This window comes from Danio rerio, chromosome 3 (assembly GCF_049306965.1).
Source record: "Danio rerio strain Tuebingen ecotype United States chromosome 3, GRCz12tu, whole genome shotgun sequence".
Lineage (NCBI taxonomy): Eukaryota > Metazoa > Chordata > Actinopteri > Cypriniformes > Danionidae > Danio > Danio rerio.
In genome coordinates, this window is record NC_133178.1 from 21,621,800 (window position 1) to 21,641,420 (window position 19,621).

The 19,621-nt window shown below is 33.6% G+C and overlaps 1 protein-coding gene across 4 annotated transcripts in view; it reads left to right on the forward strand.

Moving 5' to 3' along the window:
- hdac5 (histone deacetylase 5) overlaps positions 1 to 19,621 on the forward strand; it is a 122,684-nt gene that overhangs the window by 20,931 nt on the left and 82,132 nt on the right. For all 4 annotated transcript variants that reach the window (XM_009299384.5, XM_073944355.1, XM_073944356.1 and 1 more), the window contains exon 2: positions 4,156 to 4,383. In XM_009299384.5, coding sequence (XP_009297659.1) covers positions 4,362 to 4,383 — 22 coding nt within the window. In that variant the 5' untranslated portion in view covers positions 4,156 to 4,361. The remainder of the gene's footprint in view (positions 1 to 4,155; positions 4,384 to 19,621) is intronic.

Genomic DNA, 19,621 nt, shown 5'->3' on the forward strand with positions numbered 1-19,621 from the left:
AGGACATTTCCAATTCAGTTTCTTATTACACTATCACGTCTTTTTTGAGAAAACAGCTGCTTTAGAACTTCAAATGTTCAACAACCATAACAGTATTATGTCTTAACAATAAAAAAAATAATAAGAAAAAAAAAGAAAAAAAAACTATTCTGACGAGGATCAAACCGGGGTCTGCAGCGTCGTAACCTAACGTGCTAACCACTGGACCACAACAACTGTGCATCAAGAGGTGGCTCGAAAAATAATGCAGAGCTGCGGTAAAATGGTGAATAAGAAGACTGTGGTCCAGTAAAAAAAAATAATTAATTTAAGAAGTTTGACTGCTGAGAGCAACAGATTCTGGAGCTAGGGACAACGGCCCTCGCGGCCAAAAAACGGACCGGCCCACCAGGAATTCTCCCGGTCCTCCCGATTAGCCAATCCGGGCCTGCTAGCCAGTTGAGTGAGCATACTTTCATTCTGCCCAATCAGAAATTTTCAATCTGCCTCTTCTTAGCCATGTTAGTTTGCTGAGAGTTCTGTATTTTATTTATTTATTTTATTTATTAATACAGGGACAATGTACGAATGTCATGTTGTTCCAGAGTTCTCTATAAAGCTTATTTATGTCTGTAGACCCGGGTAAGTTTAACAATGTATAAAAATTGTACAATATACTAATAGTACAAAATACTATACAACTGTATCTTTATAGTTATTTATTTTGTTTTTATAATAAGCTACAGGATCTCCCTAATTTGAGTTCAACTTGTTTGCGCAATGGAAAGGTCATTTTATGAGCTCTAGAGAAAAATTAGATTTCACAATATTTAAAAACAAATTTGAATAAAAGTAAGAAAGAAATATGAAGCAGTAAGAAGCTACAATTACTGTTTATTGAGCTGAATCTTGACAATAAAATAAATCGCAACTCAAATCACAATCGCAATATCTGTCAAAAAATACCCCAAATCGCTCAGCCCTAATGTTTTCTGAGGTATCATTGTTTCAGGTTATCGAAAATGCATCCAAAACTCAGTAAGTAACATGTTATAGATTAGGGCTGGTCAGTTTGGCCTAAAATATTAATCTCCATTCATTAAACATTTTGACTCGATTATGATTAATGAACAATTATTTGATTTATTATTATAATTTTTTCCTGCCCTCATAGTGACTGACAAGTTTTGTATAGTAAACATGCTCACATATTACAAGTGAAAGATGTTTGAATGAAGGGTGCATTACTTGATTTTAAAATAATTGAAGGAATTAAACAGTATTTACTATCTATACTTATTTATTAAACATCAGTGTTGAACAACTGAAATTAAAACACACATTGCCTAAAACCAACAGTCACTTTTTTTCCTTATAAAAAAGTGAAAATAAATAATTTGCATATTTGGAAACAAAATAGATGATTTTTTGTGTTTTTTCATATTAAAAGTACAAAATAAGCAGTATCTCTTCTAAATACAATTACTAATAAATAATTAACTATGAATGATAACTAATAACTATAAATAATATTTTAAGCACTGTGTTTCTTGCATCTTCTGTAAACAAATATTTTAATGTAAATAATACGTTTAATATAATAGAATATGCAGCTTACAATCAAGAATGTCCCACTTGACCAGAGATTAGATGTGGCCGCAGAAGTATAAAACAGTGTGGGGTCACATGACTCCACATGCAGCAGGAAAGTAATAAAAAAAATGTATAATATTCATATTATGATTAGTCCCACACAGAAATCTGCAGATTTACGCTGATTTTTTGCCCATCATTGAGTCTATGTATTTACTTGTGGAAATGTGTGGAAATTTATATTTGTTCATTTTTTTAATTAATTTTGACTAATACTTGTTTCGTAATAATATTGACTAATTTGAAAATGTTCTTTTTATTTATTTACAATAAAGTTTGTAAAGTCATATTTTCTGTCTTTTAGTAGCGATATTATTTGAGAGACTTGCTTTGTTTACCAAACAAATGACTCTAGATCTAATCTGATCTAATCTAATCTGTTCATGGGTATTTAAACGTGACTTCGTTGTTTTAGGGTTATGAAAAAGGCATCTAAAACTCAGTAATTGACATGTTTGATGTATTTAGTGGTGTATAATATTTAAATTATGATTTGTTATTTGCATGTAATTCATTCATTCTTTTATTTCCCCTTCAGCTTAGTCCCTTTATTTATCAGGGGTCACCACAGCGGAATGAACCGACAAACTTATCCAGCATAGGTTTTACGCAGCGGTAGCCCTTCCAGCTGCAACCTAGTACGGGGAAACACCCTTACACTCACATTCACACATATCCACTATGGCCAATTTAGTTTATTCAATTCACCTAAAGCGCATGTCTTTGGACTGTGGGGGAAACCGGAGCACCTGCCAACACAGAGAGAACATGCAAACTCAACACAGATATGCCAACTGACCCAGCCGAGGTTCAAACCAGCAACTTTCCTGCTGTGAGGCGACAGTGCTAACCACTGAGCCACCATACTGCCCTATTTGTATATAATGTAAAATAGGTTTTTCAGTAATATTAGATTTTTAATTGTGTAGTTTTTACTATTTATTAATTTTTTACTCTTGTAATCTTTTAATGCTCAAACTTATTGGCTAAATATACTAATAATTTTATTCATACTAATTATTTTTTCATTAAGTATTTGAACTCATTTTGGTTAGATTTTTTCTTTGATATCATAACTTGTCAAACGTCACTAGAGCATCAAACAATGAACGCAGGTAGTTAAACTTCAGCAACGCGTCTAAGAAACAGCCTTCATTATGCTCAGCTTCATTATTCACATTCTTCAAGGCTCATAAATTGGGGATTTGCAGTTTGAGATTACCGGCTTGAGATTAGTCGTCGAAACATTACACTCAAGAAAGCCAGCCACCATAAAGATCAAATTACTTTGCAAGTGCGTCATAGCAAAACAACAAGACTATTTCTAACATTTATCAGTCACTCATTACGCTTTATTGGCTCAGAGTTGATAAAAGACAGATAGTGATTCATTTAGATAGGAGGTGTACCCGGAACACTGTCATCTACTCAATAACTCCACAAACTGACTGACTTCATTAACTCTACTAAAAAGAAAGCGTGCAGTGGTCACACTGGGTCATTATTCTAAATAGACACACAGCTAGACTGCACTTGCATTGATTGACCAGCAGGTGAGGCTACCGTTCCAGTGCTTTCAGTGCAGCTCATAAGCATGTCCTGATTCTGCACTGTATAAAATGCAGGGCTCCACACAATGCATTCATTTTGTCCCAACACAAATCCATTTAGTTAACTTAAACTTAAGTGGATTAAACATAAATAATTAAGTTGTAGCAAAAAAAAAATCCCAAGAGTTGTGTTTTTTCGACTAGTTTTAATTAAGTAGTTTAAACAAGTAGCAAAATATTTATATTCCAATGCAAATAATATATCTAGGATTTAAAAAAAGAAAGGAAAGAAATGAGTAACACTAAGGCAAACATATTTACAAGCAGATCTGTCCAAAAAAAGTACCTGATGTGCACAGAATAGTTTTGGATCTATTTTCATTAATATTTCATGTTAATTTGCATAATGCATTGTGCTTTTCAGAATGTTAAAATCCCCAAACTGTTTTTCCAATGCGTAACGTTATCGTCTTGAATCCTGGAGATACCCGAGGCTCAGGAAGTGTGGGCCAGTGTTTTAATAATCACTAAACTAGACGGTCCAGAACCTCTGTCTTCTTGACTTGCGGCAGGGCTCTTGGTGGAATGATAGGGCAGCGTGGGTAATGCGCTACCCTGCTGCGCATCCAGTCGCTGCTAGGCAGCGCGGGTATTGTAGTGCGTCTCTGCTGACTTAGAGGCAGGGTGAGTCATCCATTAACATCCTCTGGATCTGTTTTAGAAGCGGGAAACATGCAACCCTGTTATGAGCGCAACATTCTGACACAGGCATTAATGACTCTTACAGACCCTCTTAATATCAAGCTAGGGGACTTTATTCACTCTCTGAAAAACAAATGAGCTGTTTTGCTTCAGCTTTGTATGAATATGTATGTGTTTCTAGCTTTTTAACTGGCACAATTTACTTAAAATTTAAGGATGTTGTTGGTGGTCTCTGCTGTGTTAACATAAAGGTGTTTTGTCTGTGTTTCAGAGAGGGTGTTCGGCTGGCACAGCTGCCATCAAAGTCCTCCTCATGAGGTCTACGGTCATGGCTGAAGCAGAGGACCCCCTTTAGAGTTGAAAACCTGGAACCTGGTGAACTTGAGGTTGCAGGCTGAGGTTTACCCAGAAGTCTTCTTTCTCTGCTTTGCTTACTACTTGGAGAACTTCAGGCAGGGAAGATCCCCGGCGGCATCCATGAATTCACCAAACACACCTGGTAAGAGTCTTTAAGTGCTCATGTTATGCTGTTCAACCTTGTTGCTTGCTAATGTAAGATCTTATGGTAATACTTTCAGCTAGGCATGGGCTATTATAAGATTCTGACGGTATGATAACGTTGAATAAAAATGTCACAGTTTCGCAATATTGTTTTTACTGCTCTAAAATATATTCTTTTTGAGTGTCTGGGTAAAAAAACAAAAACGTTTTTCGTCTTTCAACACAATATATTTTATTTGAGAAACATTTAAAATATTTTAGAGCAGTAAACATGTCAGGCTGAATAATTCAAATGAAATTATTGACTTCTGCTGTATTGAATAGGTTGCAAAACACAGATTTTATTACAATTTAAAACCACATCTTGGATATCTTTTCTGCTGAAGATACTGTAAAAAGATACTGTATATCTTTTCTGCTGAAAATACTGTACTAATGTAAAAAAAAAAAAACACACATAACATAGGAATGGTATAGCACAGGGGCCACCAACATGGTGCCCACAGGCACCAGGTAGCCCACGAGGATTACATGAGTTGCCCACAGGCCTGTTCTAAAAATAGCTCACCATTGCACCACAAACCAGTAAGCTGAATCTAGTATTTTTTTAAGCTATTCTTTTTAAATCACACCTGCATTGTTGTAAAATTTGTTAGTGACATTAAGGTATATATTTATAAAAAAAACTAAAACTATTTCAGACAAATAAAGTGCATATTGATATTTCTGTTTCTTACCTTGTTAAATCATTGTTGAGAACTATTGTGAGAAATCATTAACATGATTAGTATCTTCACATAGATGAATATCATTAATCATTAATAATAACAACATATAATTAAAAGTAAATTGAGAAAAATTGTTATTTAAGAAGTGTGTATCAAACTGGTAGTCCTTCACAATAATTGGTACCCAAGAAGTAGCTTTCAGTTTCAAAAAGGTTGGTGACCCCTGGTATAGCAGAACATTTTGGCGGTTTTAAAACCTTGACTATTTCAAACCCTGTTATTCATTGGGAACGGTTTTCGTCCCATGCCTTCTTTCAACCATGATATGTTTTAGATGTATTGTGTAATCTTTAAGCAATGGAATACAGTTATCATAGATGGGGGACTCAAGTCAGACATAAGTCGCAAAATTTAGGACTTGAGACTTGCTTGACAATTATCCAAAAAAGACTCGACTTGACTGTCATGACTTGAGACTTGACTTGGATTTGAATTAAATGACTCAAATACTTTTTTTTTTTTTGTTAAATACATAACCGTTTGTTATATATTATGCATTCTTTAAAAAGAAAAACAAAAATAAACAATCTTTACTATTTACTTTTAATACAATAATGTTTTTGTAATAAAAGAAAAAACGGCAGTTATAATTCAATAATTTTCTTTACCAAAAATATACCTGTGCACTTTAGAAAAGTTTCACAAAGAAACTTTTTGAGTCTTGTTTAATTAATAGTAGGATATTTATATGGTTTTGAAGTAAGCACACAATCTCCTAAGCAGTAATCCATCTGATTCACTAGTGATGAAGTGAAGTGTCATTTCAAATTACAAATTATAAATTATATATATATATATATATATATATATATATATATATATATATATATATATATATATATATATATATATATATATATATATATTATATATATATATATATATATAAAATATATATATATATATATATATATATATATATATATATATATATATATATATATATTGCAAAAGAAATGGATGAAAATTGACAAAGATGAAAGTGAAAGTGGCTTGCTAGACCAAGCTTCGACTTGACTTCACTTGAAATAAGCAGTGACTCGACTCGACTTGACTTGAGTCTTGACAAAAATTTACCTGACCTGCTTGAGACTTGAAGGTTTTGGCTTGCTTGTGACTTGCACATGTATGACTTACTCCCACAGGTCTTAACATTTGGTGAGATTTAAAGTCCGAATGAGTCAATGCTTGAGATTATAATGGGCACAGCTTTGTTTTCGTTAATTTTGCATTGTGATTTATTGTTTGCTGCAGTGGATGCTAACACAATTATTGTTTTTTAGCCTTCTAAATCAGTGCTTGTCCTCATGTTTATTTAACATGGGGGAAAAACATAGGTGTGATTATTAAATAGCATTTCTCTTTGTTGTTATCATTGTAGTTGTAATTTGTGGATTTGCCGTTTAATTGCAGCAATGTTTAAAGAAATAATTCACTCAAAAATGAAAATTCTGTCAACTTTTATTTACTTTTACTAGTTCAAAACCTATTTAAGTTTCTTTCTTCAAAAATGTTAAAATGCTGGTTGGTGTTTTCATTTATAAAAAAAAAATCATTTCGATTTCAAACCGTTATGTCCAGCTATACGTCATATTCCATTCCATTTACAGTAGTTTGTATTTGTGGTTACGTAGGGGAGATGCCTCCAGAGTGTCTGGGAGAGTTGGGATGTCAGATACTGTATTTTGTTCATATAGTACTATTCAAAAGTTTGGACATGAATTATATCAATATCTGTAATTTTTTTTCCATCCCTGATATCAGTATCGGCACCGATAACACAAAAAAAAAAACTATTTTGGTCACACTCTGTTAACTTAAGCTCTGATTTGTTATGTAATAATGAACATAAAGTTGAGCTGAGAATAAAAATGCATGTTTAACCAGAAATCATAACCATGTGGCTCATGTAGTGACAGCAGGCTATATTTCTATTTTCCCATAATCATGCTGATGGTACCTCTTGATTTCCATGGAAATCTTTTTCCTACTATAGATGTCGATGGGAATCAGCATTCTTTAAAACATTACCATTTGTGTTTAACCAAAGAGAGAAATTCATATAAGGAGAGTAAATGATGAGGTCATTTTTATTTTTGGCTGAACTATCCCTTTAATATTTTATTGTAAAAATCCTTGGTGTGAACAAGCCTTTCTCTCCCTTATTTAAATAGGATGTCTACAGTCGCCACTGTCAGTGAAGCTTTTTTTAAGCATCTAAAGCCCCTAATTAAAGTCAAATTGAGTACTTTTTATGGTTCACAAAATGTAGTGATGTTTAAAAATCTGCACTTTAACTGGTAACATCAAATGAATTGATTAGTGCGGTGTTTGGAAACAAATGGTTAGCGTGGCTTCATTTAAAGGCGTTTGTTGTTGTAGTAGTTAGTAAGGCCACCTGACTCACAGCTGTAGCAATTACAGATCACATTTGGAAGATTTTTGGTCCGTCAGCAGCATGCGAGTAACCCATTGTTATGATTGTGTGCATAATTGCTTATAATTGTCTCATCTCAGGTGAAGCTCAGCCAGATTTGTTGCACAGGCAGATGAAAGCCGTGGATTTTTCTGAGTCTTCCTGCATCTGTTGTCTTGCATCTTTCTTCTCAATCCTCGCCCCTTTCTTTTCTTATTACTCCATTCTTAATGCTCCTCTAATTCATACCTCAAGCTTTGTGTCTGCCCCCAATCTCTCCTCCTTGCCCGCCTTTCTCTGACTCTCTGCTGTTTATAATTAGAACCGGTAACAACCTCTATTAACCCTCTGTCCCCCTCATGACGTCTTTTTGAATGTCACTGGAAGCTGTGGCAACCTTCTCCACATCAACACTAACCAAAGACCCTTTCCTGATTGGCTTGCTTGCTCGCTATGGTTGAAGCTCATTGGTTCTTTCACATATTCACGCTTTCTGTTTGCATGACTATTTGATTGACATTTTATTGAGCTCCAGTATCAGGTTTGATGTGGTGGTTTTAACAGCACCAAAGAAAGACCAAGCATAAAAGTACGCTACACTTCTGTTTATTTAAAACCATTTTTTCCTAATAAAGTCGTCAGTTGTTATGGCAAATTGAAAAAATAAATACAGAATTTTAAATTCAATTAAATAAATGATATCTAAAATCTTAAACATAGATGTATAATACATTTAAAACCTTTACATTTACATTTTTCATATTTATTTTATGACATTCACAGTGCACCAATAGTGCTTTCCATAAACAATTTTAGATTTCACTTCACAGCACAAGAATTCTTGTATTAAGATGCAGAATTTCTCAATACATTTATATTTTTATATTATTTGTAATTAACGATTGGTATTGTTACTTTTATCGATACCACTTATTAGTTTGGTACTTTAACTGTTTTCTTATCGTACTTTTTATAGTGTTTTTTATTTTTTAAAAAAGACAAATTGAAAAGAATTAACAAAACTTGTTTTATTATTTCGTTTTTAATGTAAAAAATATGAAACCAATAATTGTAAAACAAATAGCAAAACAATAGCATTATTGTTCCATTGCTGAAGTTTCATAAATGAAAGTATTTTTGCATTTTACTAACATTATAGGTTTTTTATACAAAATATGTCAAATTTTAATCTTGTAATATTTCTTATGGAGTGGTTTCAAGAATGTAAATGCATTAATTCTACTTCCGAGCTTCAATAAATGTAGAAATCTCTTCTTATTCAGATTCTGTATATTCTCTGCAGTTGATTTAGTTGATCTTCATTCAGTTTAATTTATTAACGAACCTTATTCTTTAATGTTAGAGCATTGGAACCTTACTGGTTTGATGCTTCTGGCATCATTCATTTTCATTTATTTATTTATTTATTGCTGTAAATAACAGCTTGTAATGTATGTATTCTTATATTATATTATGTTATATTATATTATATTATAATATATTATATTATATTATCTTTGTTAATACAATTAATATTATTCACACAATTATTATTAGAATTATTATTACTACAAGAATACCTGAATATTTATGTCATTGCCTCCTTATTTATAATCAATTTTTAGTATTTTAGAAGAACTATATAAAGTGCTTAACAACAAATTTCATTCATTTTAATTTAGTCATTTGATTTGCACCACCAATTTCTTGCTTTAATATGGAACTTTCTGTGGTAGTATATTTCAAATACATCAATTTTCACAAGTTACAATTGCAAAATAAAAAAATGAATAAAATTCAGACATGAATGGCTGATTGCCAAGTACAAAGGACAAGTACATGTGGAGCCCTGAGGAGTTTTACTTTTCCCCTTTTAAAGTCCCATTGGATTTTAAAACCCTGTTAGGTGCTCTTATTTTCTTAATTTGTAAAATTTTATTAACAACGTTTCAAACACAAACATTAGATTTAATAGGACATCATATATTATATTACATTACATTATATTTTTAATGTTTTGTTATTTATTGATGAAATGTAAAAAGTATTACATGACCCACACTGTTATGTAACAAGGAAAAATGCTCTTTGTTTATGTAAACAAATCAATTTGTGGCCTGAAAATTGATTTATGGTGCAAATGTCACAGATATACTCATTTAAGTAAGAGCCAACAAAGAACTAAGGATAAAAAAAAATCCAGACATGCTACTTTTTTACTCGGATAAAGTGAATGGCCGATTTTCCAAGTATAAATGACAAGTACCGGTTCATGTGGAACCCTGAGGAGTTTTACTTTTCCCCTCTTAAAGTACCATTGGATTTTAAAACCACAATATTTGGTTTAAGGTATATTATATTATATTATATTATATTATATTATATTATATTATATTATATTATATTATATTATATTATATTATATTATATTATATTATATTATATTATATTATACCATTATATTATATTCAATTGTATTATATTATATTAATGTTATATTATATTATAATATACTATATTATATATGTGTATTTGTTGATAAAATTATTTTATTTATTACAAGAATACTAGAATATTTATATTGCATCCTTATTTGTACTTAGTTGTTAGCATTTTATTAGAACTATATATAGTGCTTAACCACACCTAAATTACATTCATTGTAATGTAATCATTGTAATATACCACCAATTTTTACCATATTGCTTTACTACTTTCTGTAGTAGTTTTGGCAAGCAGGAACAATCCAATAATATCATGTTTATCATCTCAGGCAGGGTGCCATAGATGTTGTCAAAGGCTCTTGCTTTACTGGCCTATGATGAGGTCCAGTGGGTCTGGAGCTCCATGTGATCCAGCATGTCCAGGCCCATGAACGAGAAAGAGCGTCAATCCATTCAACCATGCAGCAAGGCCTTTTGTTCTCTTGGGGACATGTCGTTCAGTTCTGTTCCTCCAATAAAAGGTCATTTGATCTGCAGAAGCCCTTCAATATAATGAGCTCCATGCTTTGCACTTGGCAAGTTCAGGAACACACGTGTCAAACGTTGTGTTCTCACTCACTTTGATTTCTGAGTATTCTTTCTGGTGTCTTCCGAGTTGTTTTCTTGCATGTTACTTTGGCTCGCTGTAAAGTCAATCTGTCATTTGTTATATAACAATGGCATCTTTAATGAAGTTAAGTTAAGGATTTTATTACATCCCAGGCTCATTTAAGATATGTACCCAGGGCTATGTTTTAGAGAACCAAGAAATATGTAAGCTACATAAGCTTTTAGTTTTTTCTTCACAAATCAATTAGAAGGCACCGTGTAAATTTTAGACAATCTCAAATATGTTACTGGGACACATTTTCTCATCCTTGCCATTTCTTGTAGATCCATCAGAGGTCGCTGTATACTTTTCCGTGCATATTGACTTCCTTCTCATGCACGTTCTTGAGAGAAGCTGTTCGGCTTGTCATCATGTACATCAGCTTGATATCAACTAACCCACCCTTATATCTAACTGATAGTGTTTTTAAAAGCAAACTAGAAGAGAAAAGCCATCGCAACTTCATACTTTTACCAGAATTTCATACTTCTATATTTGGGTTTGTTTACCTTGAGTTTGAAGGGGTGTTCAAACTCGCTCCTGGAGGGCCAGTGTCCTGCATATTTTAATTCCAACCCCAATTAAACACTTGAGTTAAACAAGCTTATTCTGTGTACTAGAAACTTCAGCAAGATGTTTTAAAGGAAGTTGGAGCTATGCAGGACAGCGGCCCTCCAGAACTGAGTTTGGACACCCCTAGTTTAGCTGGTTTCTGGAACTCTCCTTTGTCCAGGTCCTCTCCGTTTTGCGTCCCAAGTCTAACACACTGTATGTGATAATCTACCAAGCAAAATAGTCATGCTGTGAAAGGCGTCCATACAGAGGTAAACAATCAGCAGTACCCTCGTAGGGTTCGTTTTACATATTTATTGGTTCCTATAAAAATGTAGCCCTGGGCACATTTTCATAATGAGCCTGTGCTGCTTTATTATTTTTGTCCAAGGATGTTTCAATGTTTGATTTTTACAGCAAAGTAAAACCATTATGCTGCTCAAGTTATGTTATTTACAGTAATAATAAATAATGTAATTTTAATCGAGGATCGAGTAAAATAAACAAAATCAATATTAATTTTAAAATGAATTTTAATTTAATATAAAAACAGGCCTTATTTAAAACAGCATTTATATTCAAATATGTTGCTTATTAAAAACTTGCCAGACAGTGTCAAACATAACTGCAACACATAAGGTATAATTAAACATATCCAACATGTGAAAGGAATAGTTCACCCCAAAATGAAAATGACCTCATCATTTGGGTACCATGCTAGTAGCTGGTACCGAATGACTTCCATAGTACACTGTAAAAAAAAAAAAAAAAAAAATATATATATATATATATATATATATATATATATATATATATATATATATATATATATATATATATATATATATATATATATATATATATATATATATATAAAATATATATATATACACTGTAAAAAAAATTATACTTATATACTTTTATATATATATATATATATATATATATATATATATATATATATATATATATATATATATATATAAATATATATATATAAATATATATAAATATATATAAAAAATATATATATATATAATTTTTTTTTACAGTGTATATATATATTTTTTTTATATATATATATTTTTTTATATATATATTTATATATATATATATATATATATATATATATATATATATATATATTAAAAAAAAAAAAATATATATATATATATATATATATATATATATATATATATATATATATATATATATATATATATATATATATATGCTATCGAAAGGTAATGACAATATGGCCCAGTTTCACAAACAGGGCTTAGATTAAGCCGGGACTAGGCCTTAGTTAAATAAGGCTATTTAAGACACATTTATAAAAAATGGCCTTAGAAAAATATTACTGGTGTGCACCTGGAGACAAAAAAAATGACACTGACATATTTTAAGACATCTCACCACAAGTTATTTTAAGGTTTAGACAGCTCAAACATGCAATTTAATCTTGACTAGCCTTAATCCTTGTTTGTGAAAACAGGGGTATATGTTTTTTGTTACTTGAACTTCTCTTAGTAAGTTAATTAGGTTTCAACATAATTAAAGTAATGCACATTTTAACTTGATATTTTAAGTCTGTTTAATTGAAGTAAGTTGAAGTGACTTGTAAAGCTTATTTATTCCAACTTAAAAATGTAAAGCAGCCCCCCCCCCCCCCCCCCCCCCCCCCACCCCCACGATGGAAGTCAACGGGGATCAGGTACCAGCATTCTTCAAAATATCTTCTTTTGTGTTCAAGAGAAGAAAGCATCTCCAGCAGGTTTTGAACAAGTGAAGGGTGAGAAAATGATGACATCCTTCTCAGTTTTGGATGAACTATCCCTTTATTTACAACAAAGACAAACAGAAACATGGTTTTTCCGGCTTAATCACTAAAGCTGCAAAATGAAATTTTTACTAAAATCCTTTACTATCCTTTACTTTAAGTTTATAATAAGAACATTTCTGAGTTTATTTCACACGCTAAACAAAGGTCATTGGTGACTAATGTATTTTCTTTCATAAGCTAATTGGCTTTAATTGGTTATAAATATTGCTTTGATATGACTAAAACACTCAAGAAACCAAATGATGCTAAATCTGATCAAATGTGTGCAGATCTAAATCTAATACCGCTAATGAAACCTTTTCATTCATTTTCAGATTTGACTTTACTTGTAACAGCCATGCGATATGATTTGTTTAACTATGCAGAGCCATTTTTAACCTCTTTATCTTGAAATCGTACTTCATTTTGCTAGCATTTTTTACCACAAGCCCCAATCAGTCACATTCAATCAATCACAGCATGTTGTCTTATATGGGAACACCATTCTCTATCTACAATATTCTAACCTTTCCGTTTGCAACTTTGTCTTAAAAGTGCGAGAGACACGAGTCAGTGAACTCAACCTGTTGCAAACATTGATTTCTCCTCAATACTGCATTAGGCGTTCCCTTTCTCTAACTCAGAGGATTTTCTCATTATCAGCATCTGTTAATATTTGGTGGATTTAATACAGAAAAGAGTTTATGTGAGTATGCGTTCTCTCTTGTAAATGTATTTAGTAAACCATGTAGCTATTAATTTTGTTGTATATACAGTATAGATATTCTGCTAAGGTTTTTGACAATCGGCAAAACCTATTTCCTCAAATCGACAGATCCAGTCGTGCATCTTTTATCTTTGTGCTGTTCTCCATCTATAATACTTTAACCTCCAGTTTCCAGTTGCAAATTTATCTAGAAAAAGTGAGCAAAACATGGGTCAGTAAACTTTGAATGAGCCAACCTATCCGAAGTATTGATTTCTCCCCGATACTGCAGGAGAGCTTCCTCCAGCCCAGAGGATCTTGTCATTATCTGACTGCATGTGTTAATATTTGAATGGCTGGAATAAATACAGACGTGTGTGTGTGTGTGTGTGTGTGTGTGTGTGTGTGTGTGTGTGTGTGTGTGTGTGTGTGTGTGTGTGTGTGTGTGTGTGTGTGTGTGTGTGTGTGTGTGTGTGTGTGTGTGTGTGTGTGTGTGTGTGTGTGTGTGTGTGTGTGTGTGTGTGTGTGTGTGCGTGTGTTTTCTGGCAGGGAGGAGCATTGCAGTGAGGGCTGTGCAGCGAATGAGTCATCACAGCTTTCTATTTGAGGAGAAAGAATCTGTATGCGTCCCCTGTGCTGTGCTGTGTGTGTGTATATATGTGTGTGTGTTTGAATCCTCACTTTGGGTGTAAGTGCACCAGTCTATGCCTTGATATGAGTCATCAAATTATGATTCTAAAAAAGGTTGTTTTTCTTGCTGTAAATGTATACGGCTACAATATAAGCCTTTCATGGGCAGTTTATTGATACATTTGACCGCATTTGACCAAAAGATTTTTTAGAAGACTTGTGTGTGTGTGTGTGTGTGTGTGTGTGTGTGTGTGTTAAATGTCCTTTAGACCCCGTTGCAGAGTAAAAGCTAATTCTCATTGCCTTTCCCTCGCAAGAATGTCTGGCAGTCGCTCAAATGAGGACATTCAAGAAGCATTTTTTGCAAACTGGAGCTAATTTCTCATTCCTTCCAGGTGATTCAATATGATTTCTTTTATTGGGTTTGTTTTTGGACTTGACAGCGCTCTCAGGAATGGATTTTGCGAACCTGAGAAATTCTCTTTGCTCATAATCAAGACAACTAACAAATTGCTCATCGATTGGACGGTTGTTATTCAGGTGCTATCGACAGGCCCTGGACTCGCCTGTGTGTGGGGTTGTATCGACTTGCAGGGAAATGATCCCAAGGCACCGGCCAAGTTCTTAGAGCACCCGGGTCTGATTTAGGCGCAGCAAAATGTTGTGCAAAAAAAATAAATAAATAAACAAACAAAAACAAGACGTAAATGATGTTAAGATTTTATAGAGGTTTTTGGTTGTCAGGTCATTGACTTAAGTCTATATGAAATGTTGTTCCAGTGTTAGGGATGTGATTTTTAGGCAGATTTTATATATTTTCCTACCTGAAATGTTACTAATTGTGTTTAGATAAATAGCAGCATTTTCAAACGGATCTGAAATACACATATTTGTTGAATGGTAGCTTCTGACTGCACAGCACAGGTTACTGGTACCATTATGTTGCTTTTACACCAGACACGGAAGATGCACAAGTGATTTACATGTAAAGTTAGTGCAAAGACGTGAATAGACATCCGGCGGTGTGATACGCGTAAAGGGCGCGAATGGCGCAGCGCAAATTGAGTGCGTTTGACACGCTTAATGTGTGAATCGCTCAAGTTAAAAAAGCTGAACTTCAGCAGACATTCGTGCCACGTTAACCAATCAGGAGCTTGCTCTTGTGGGGTTGTGATTATGACGTAGTGCCTGTTGTTGGTGTCCCAGGGGAAAATCCTCCTGCCTACACCGACTCAGTTGGTTCAGACAGACCGCTAAATGTAAATTGTATTTTTACAATAAATCCATGTTAGACATTTAGCAACGATGTTACAGTCACCGGGCAGACAGAAGCCCTGACCATGACGCAAATTCGCGTCTTCTGAAGTGAATTTAATGCGCGAATAAAGCTGATTTGACGAACAAATAAAGCAGATTTTGATGCGCAAACTAAGTGAGTAAACTCAAAATTTTTACGCGTCTATTTACGCATGAATAGCGCAAATTATCCCCGCGTTCCGCGTCTGGTGTGAACACAGCATTAGGGTTGCAAAATTTCTACAATTTTCAAAGCCTCAAACTTTAAATGGGATTTATGGGAATATAAAACACAGATATAGCTTATAAGAAGGGATCTAATTGTCTGTAGTTGCCAGTTGGCATTTCTGTGTAAATTTTGCATGTTGTCCCTGTGTTTGCGTGGCATTCCTTCAGCTGCCCGGGTTTTCCCCACAGTCAAAAGACATGTGCTATGAGTGAATTAGGTAAAGAAAATTGGTGGGAGTGTATAAGTGTGTGTGAATGCAAGAGTGTATGGGTGTTTCCAAGCACTGTGTTGCAGCTGGAAAGGCATCCGCTGTATAAACATAATGCCAGAATAGTTGGTGGTTTCTGATGAATAGGGGACTTAGCCTAAGGAAAAAGAAAGAATGAATGAGTAATTCCCATAAATTCCTGTAAATTTCCATAAATTTCTAATAAATTTCCAAGATTCCTCAAATTTCTCAGATAAAGTTCCATTGGATACCTTTGCAACCCAAGTCATTATCTAGCTAATGAGTTATAGTAAATCAAAATTGAGCAGGATTAATTACTAATCTAAAAGAATAACTAATTATACAAAATGTTGTTATAATTTAAATGCTTAAAAATGCCATGTTAACAAATGGGTAATAAAAGGGATAAACAAAAAGATGTAAATGACAATTAATTAGTATTTGTTTAGTCTGCACTGTGATCCTTAAAGTCTTTTAACATGTCATCAATTAAAAACAACTTGTTAACTGTAAATCATGGTTAAAATGTAAGATAGAAGATATAAGAAATAAACAGGACACATACAGGACCCGTTTTAACATTTACAAATCTAAAAGAATAAAGTCAAGAGTTGATCCTTGCTTTTTATACTTAAAATACACTTTCCTAACATGGCAATGGTCACAGGACAGTCCTCAGTAAGAGTGCTGGTTATCTGTGTGAGAAACCGCTGTGTTTTTCTTGGCTTTGTTGTAATTAATCCCATCCAAACCAAGTCTATTTTTGTGGCCTCGTAAGTGTGAGCTAATATAGTCCATGTTATTTAGGGTTGGAGAGAGAGCGAGAGAAAAAGAGAAAGTTCACATGCTCCCGAAGCCTTAATGCGCATTTAGCCCATCTGTCCGCAGCCAGAGTGAAGATCGGCCACATTTATTTACCATTTTTCTCCAGCGTCCAAGATTCCTTCAGAACCCGGTGGCAAAAGGTTACAGCTTGCTTTGGGTTGGCCTTAATTGGGTCAGGTCTGGCTAAAGGCGAGAGACTAGCTGTCAAACAAAGTCTGCTGCCAAAGTCCTTGACATTACCAACATGAGTTCATCACTCGTGAAAAAAAAAGGGGCTTAAAAAACAAGTGGTGCGCTACCCCCACCTTCCCATGGCTAAATATAAGCCCAACTAACGTCAGTAAGCCCAAAAGGTACATCCACCTATAAATAACAGGGGCGGCTGGAAACTAAAGCCAACAGACGAGACTGAAGTTCAAAATACCACGTAAAATCTTCGACGTTCGCACAGCTGCAGGGCAACTTGCTGGTAACCTTGTAAAAGAGCAACAAGTGCAATGTCTTTTCAAGTTGCATTGCGCACACTCGCACTGATCAACATTCAGTTCAATTCAAGGTTATTTACAGTAGTTCTAATAATGCTAATTCCGTAGTTAGTAGCCTAACAGACAGAATACATGGCTCTTCTTCAGAATTAAGAGTCATTAATTATCAAAGGCTACTGTGTCAAAGTAATGTCTATTTTGAAGAAATGTAGGATACACGCCTCCAGGTAATGACTTTATTTAAGCAAGATGAACATGATTAAAATGATGATTACATACAATGCATGCAAAATTGCATGTTTTATAAGCTGAGTTTGAGTCATATGATGCCGTCATATCACAGGTGATTGGGCCATCTGAGATATTTAAAGTAGGCTGCGTCCAAACTGGAGCTGACAAAATCTCAAGATGGGTATCCTGAGGTAGAAACAGAAAGCAAATGGAGAAAAATGTGCACGTCTGTTCAAACAGGACTCAAAATTGCTCCCGAAATTATAAAAAAATATATTTTAGAGCATCTATATACTTATACAGTGTTAAACACAATTAAACAATAATAAATAATAATAAGGGTCTTTACATCGAAAATTGAGAGATGCAGCAGGTCAGGAATTTTTATTTGTTTATTTATTTTCCATGTGTTCCATTCAAGTAATAACTAGACTCGACCCTGCTTATTTTCCGAGAATGAACATGCTTAGCATGGGATAGCCGTAAACTGAAAGTTCCCTGTCAACTTCCTTCCGTAACCAGAAGCTCACAAGGCTTGCCCCTCCTCTGAGTTTGTCTGATTGGTCCACTGCTTTAGAACTGACATTGAGCATTGAGTTCCTTATTATTATTGGACATTCATTTTGGAGTTTATCGTGCTCATATCAACAAATCATCATCACATTTTTGTTAGTGTTGTTGAACCAGTAATAGCAGGCAAAGTTACTTTCCAGCCCTGTCATAACATCTCAGGCAAATATAAATGTTTCTATGCCTTCTATAAGGACGTAATATTAAGTCATGAGAGGCATCATCTAATCTATATTCATTTATATGTAAATCTAGGGCTGAGCAATATTACAAAAAAAAAATCATGATATCATGTTTCATATCATTCGATATTGATTATTGATTTATTTTTTACCAATACATTTAGTAATGTTAGGATTTTTATTCAATTAACCACTTTATTTTAATTTGCCAACATTAGTTAGGTAAATAGTTTTATTGTTAAAAACAGAAATATTTACACAAAATATCTGATCTCTTTATAATAAAACGAACATTATTAGTGTTAAAGTGACTCTTAAACTTGGTCAATAAAATGTTACAAAGTGTGTGCAATGGTAAAGGTAGATCAACATCTGTAAGCGGTCAAAAATAATGATACAGTAAACCTCATATTCTGTCAATAAAACAAGTGATGATAATTAAATTTGAGCTTTTTAGGTAAAGGAACCAGCCATCATTATTCAAATACATACTGAACATAAATAAATATGAAGTTGGGTGACTTTATTACCCCTATGCTAAAAACTTTCAGATGGGGAGCTAGTGGCTGGGATGCACAAGAAAAGAAACCAAAAAGCCACTCTGGGGACATCCTTATGTCCTTTTTTATTTACAATCTCATCACTGCTGCTAGCCACCGCACTCATTTTCACATGTGTTGTTATTCTGACCTGAAGTGGCTTTACGCTCATGCTTTACGCTCATGCTCCCCTGGCATCTCTAATAACTAAGAGACCATCAAGCATTTTCTCAAAGAATGACAATTTTACGAAGAAAAATAATAAGTAATGCAGTTAGTCTATCGTTATTACTGAAATTTTGTGTGAAGCAGATTGGTTAGTTCTACTTGCATCAGTCGCGGTGTGCTCGCCACATTTGGAAAAGTTCAGATGTTTTCAAATTAGTGTGCCTGGAAAATGCGTGCAATTCTGGAAATGCACTTCTTTTTGTGGGATTTACTATCTTAGTTACTACCTATTTTCTGAGTTTTGCAATCCTAAAGTCAGGTTAAAATTAAAAATATGTATATATATATTTTTTAGGTGGAGAATTAAAAAAAATTAAGAAAAAAAAGTTTTGTTAATCTTTAATCAAAGTTAGATCATTTGTTTCCATGTTTTTTTCTGATTACGTCAGTTTGACAGCTTCTGCCACAATGTTCT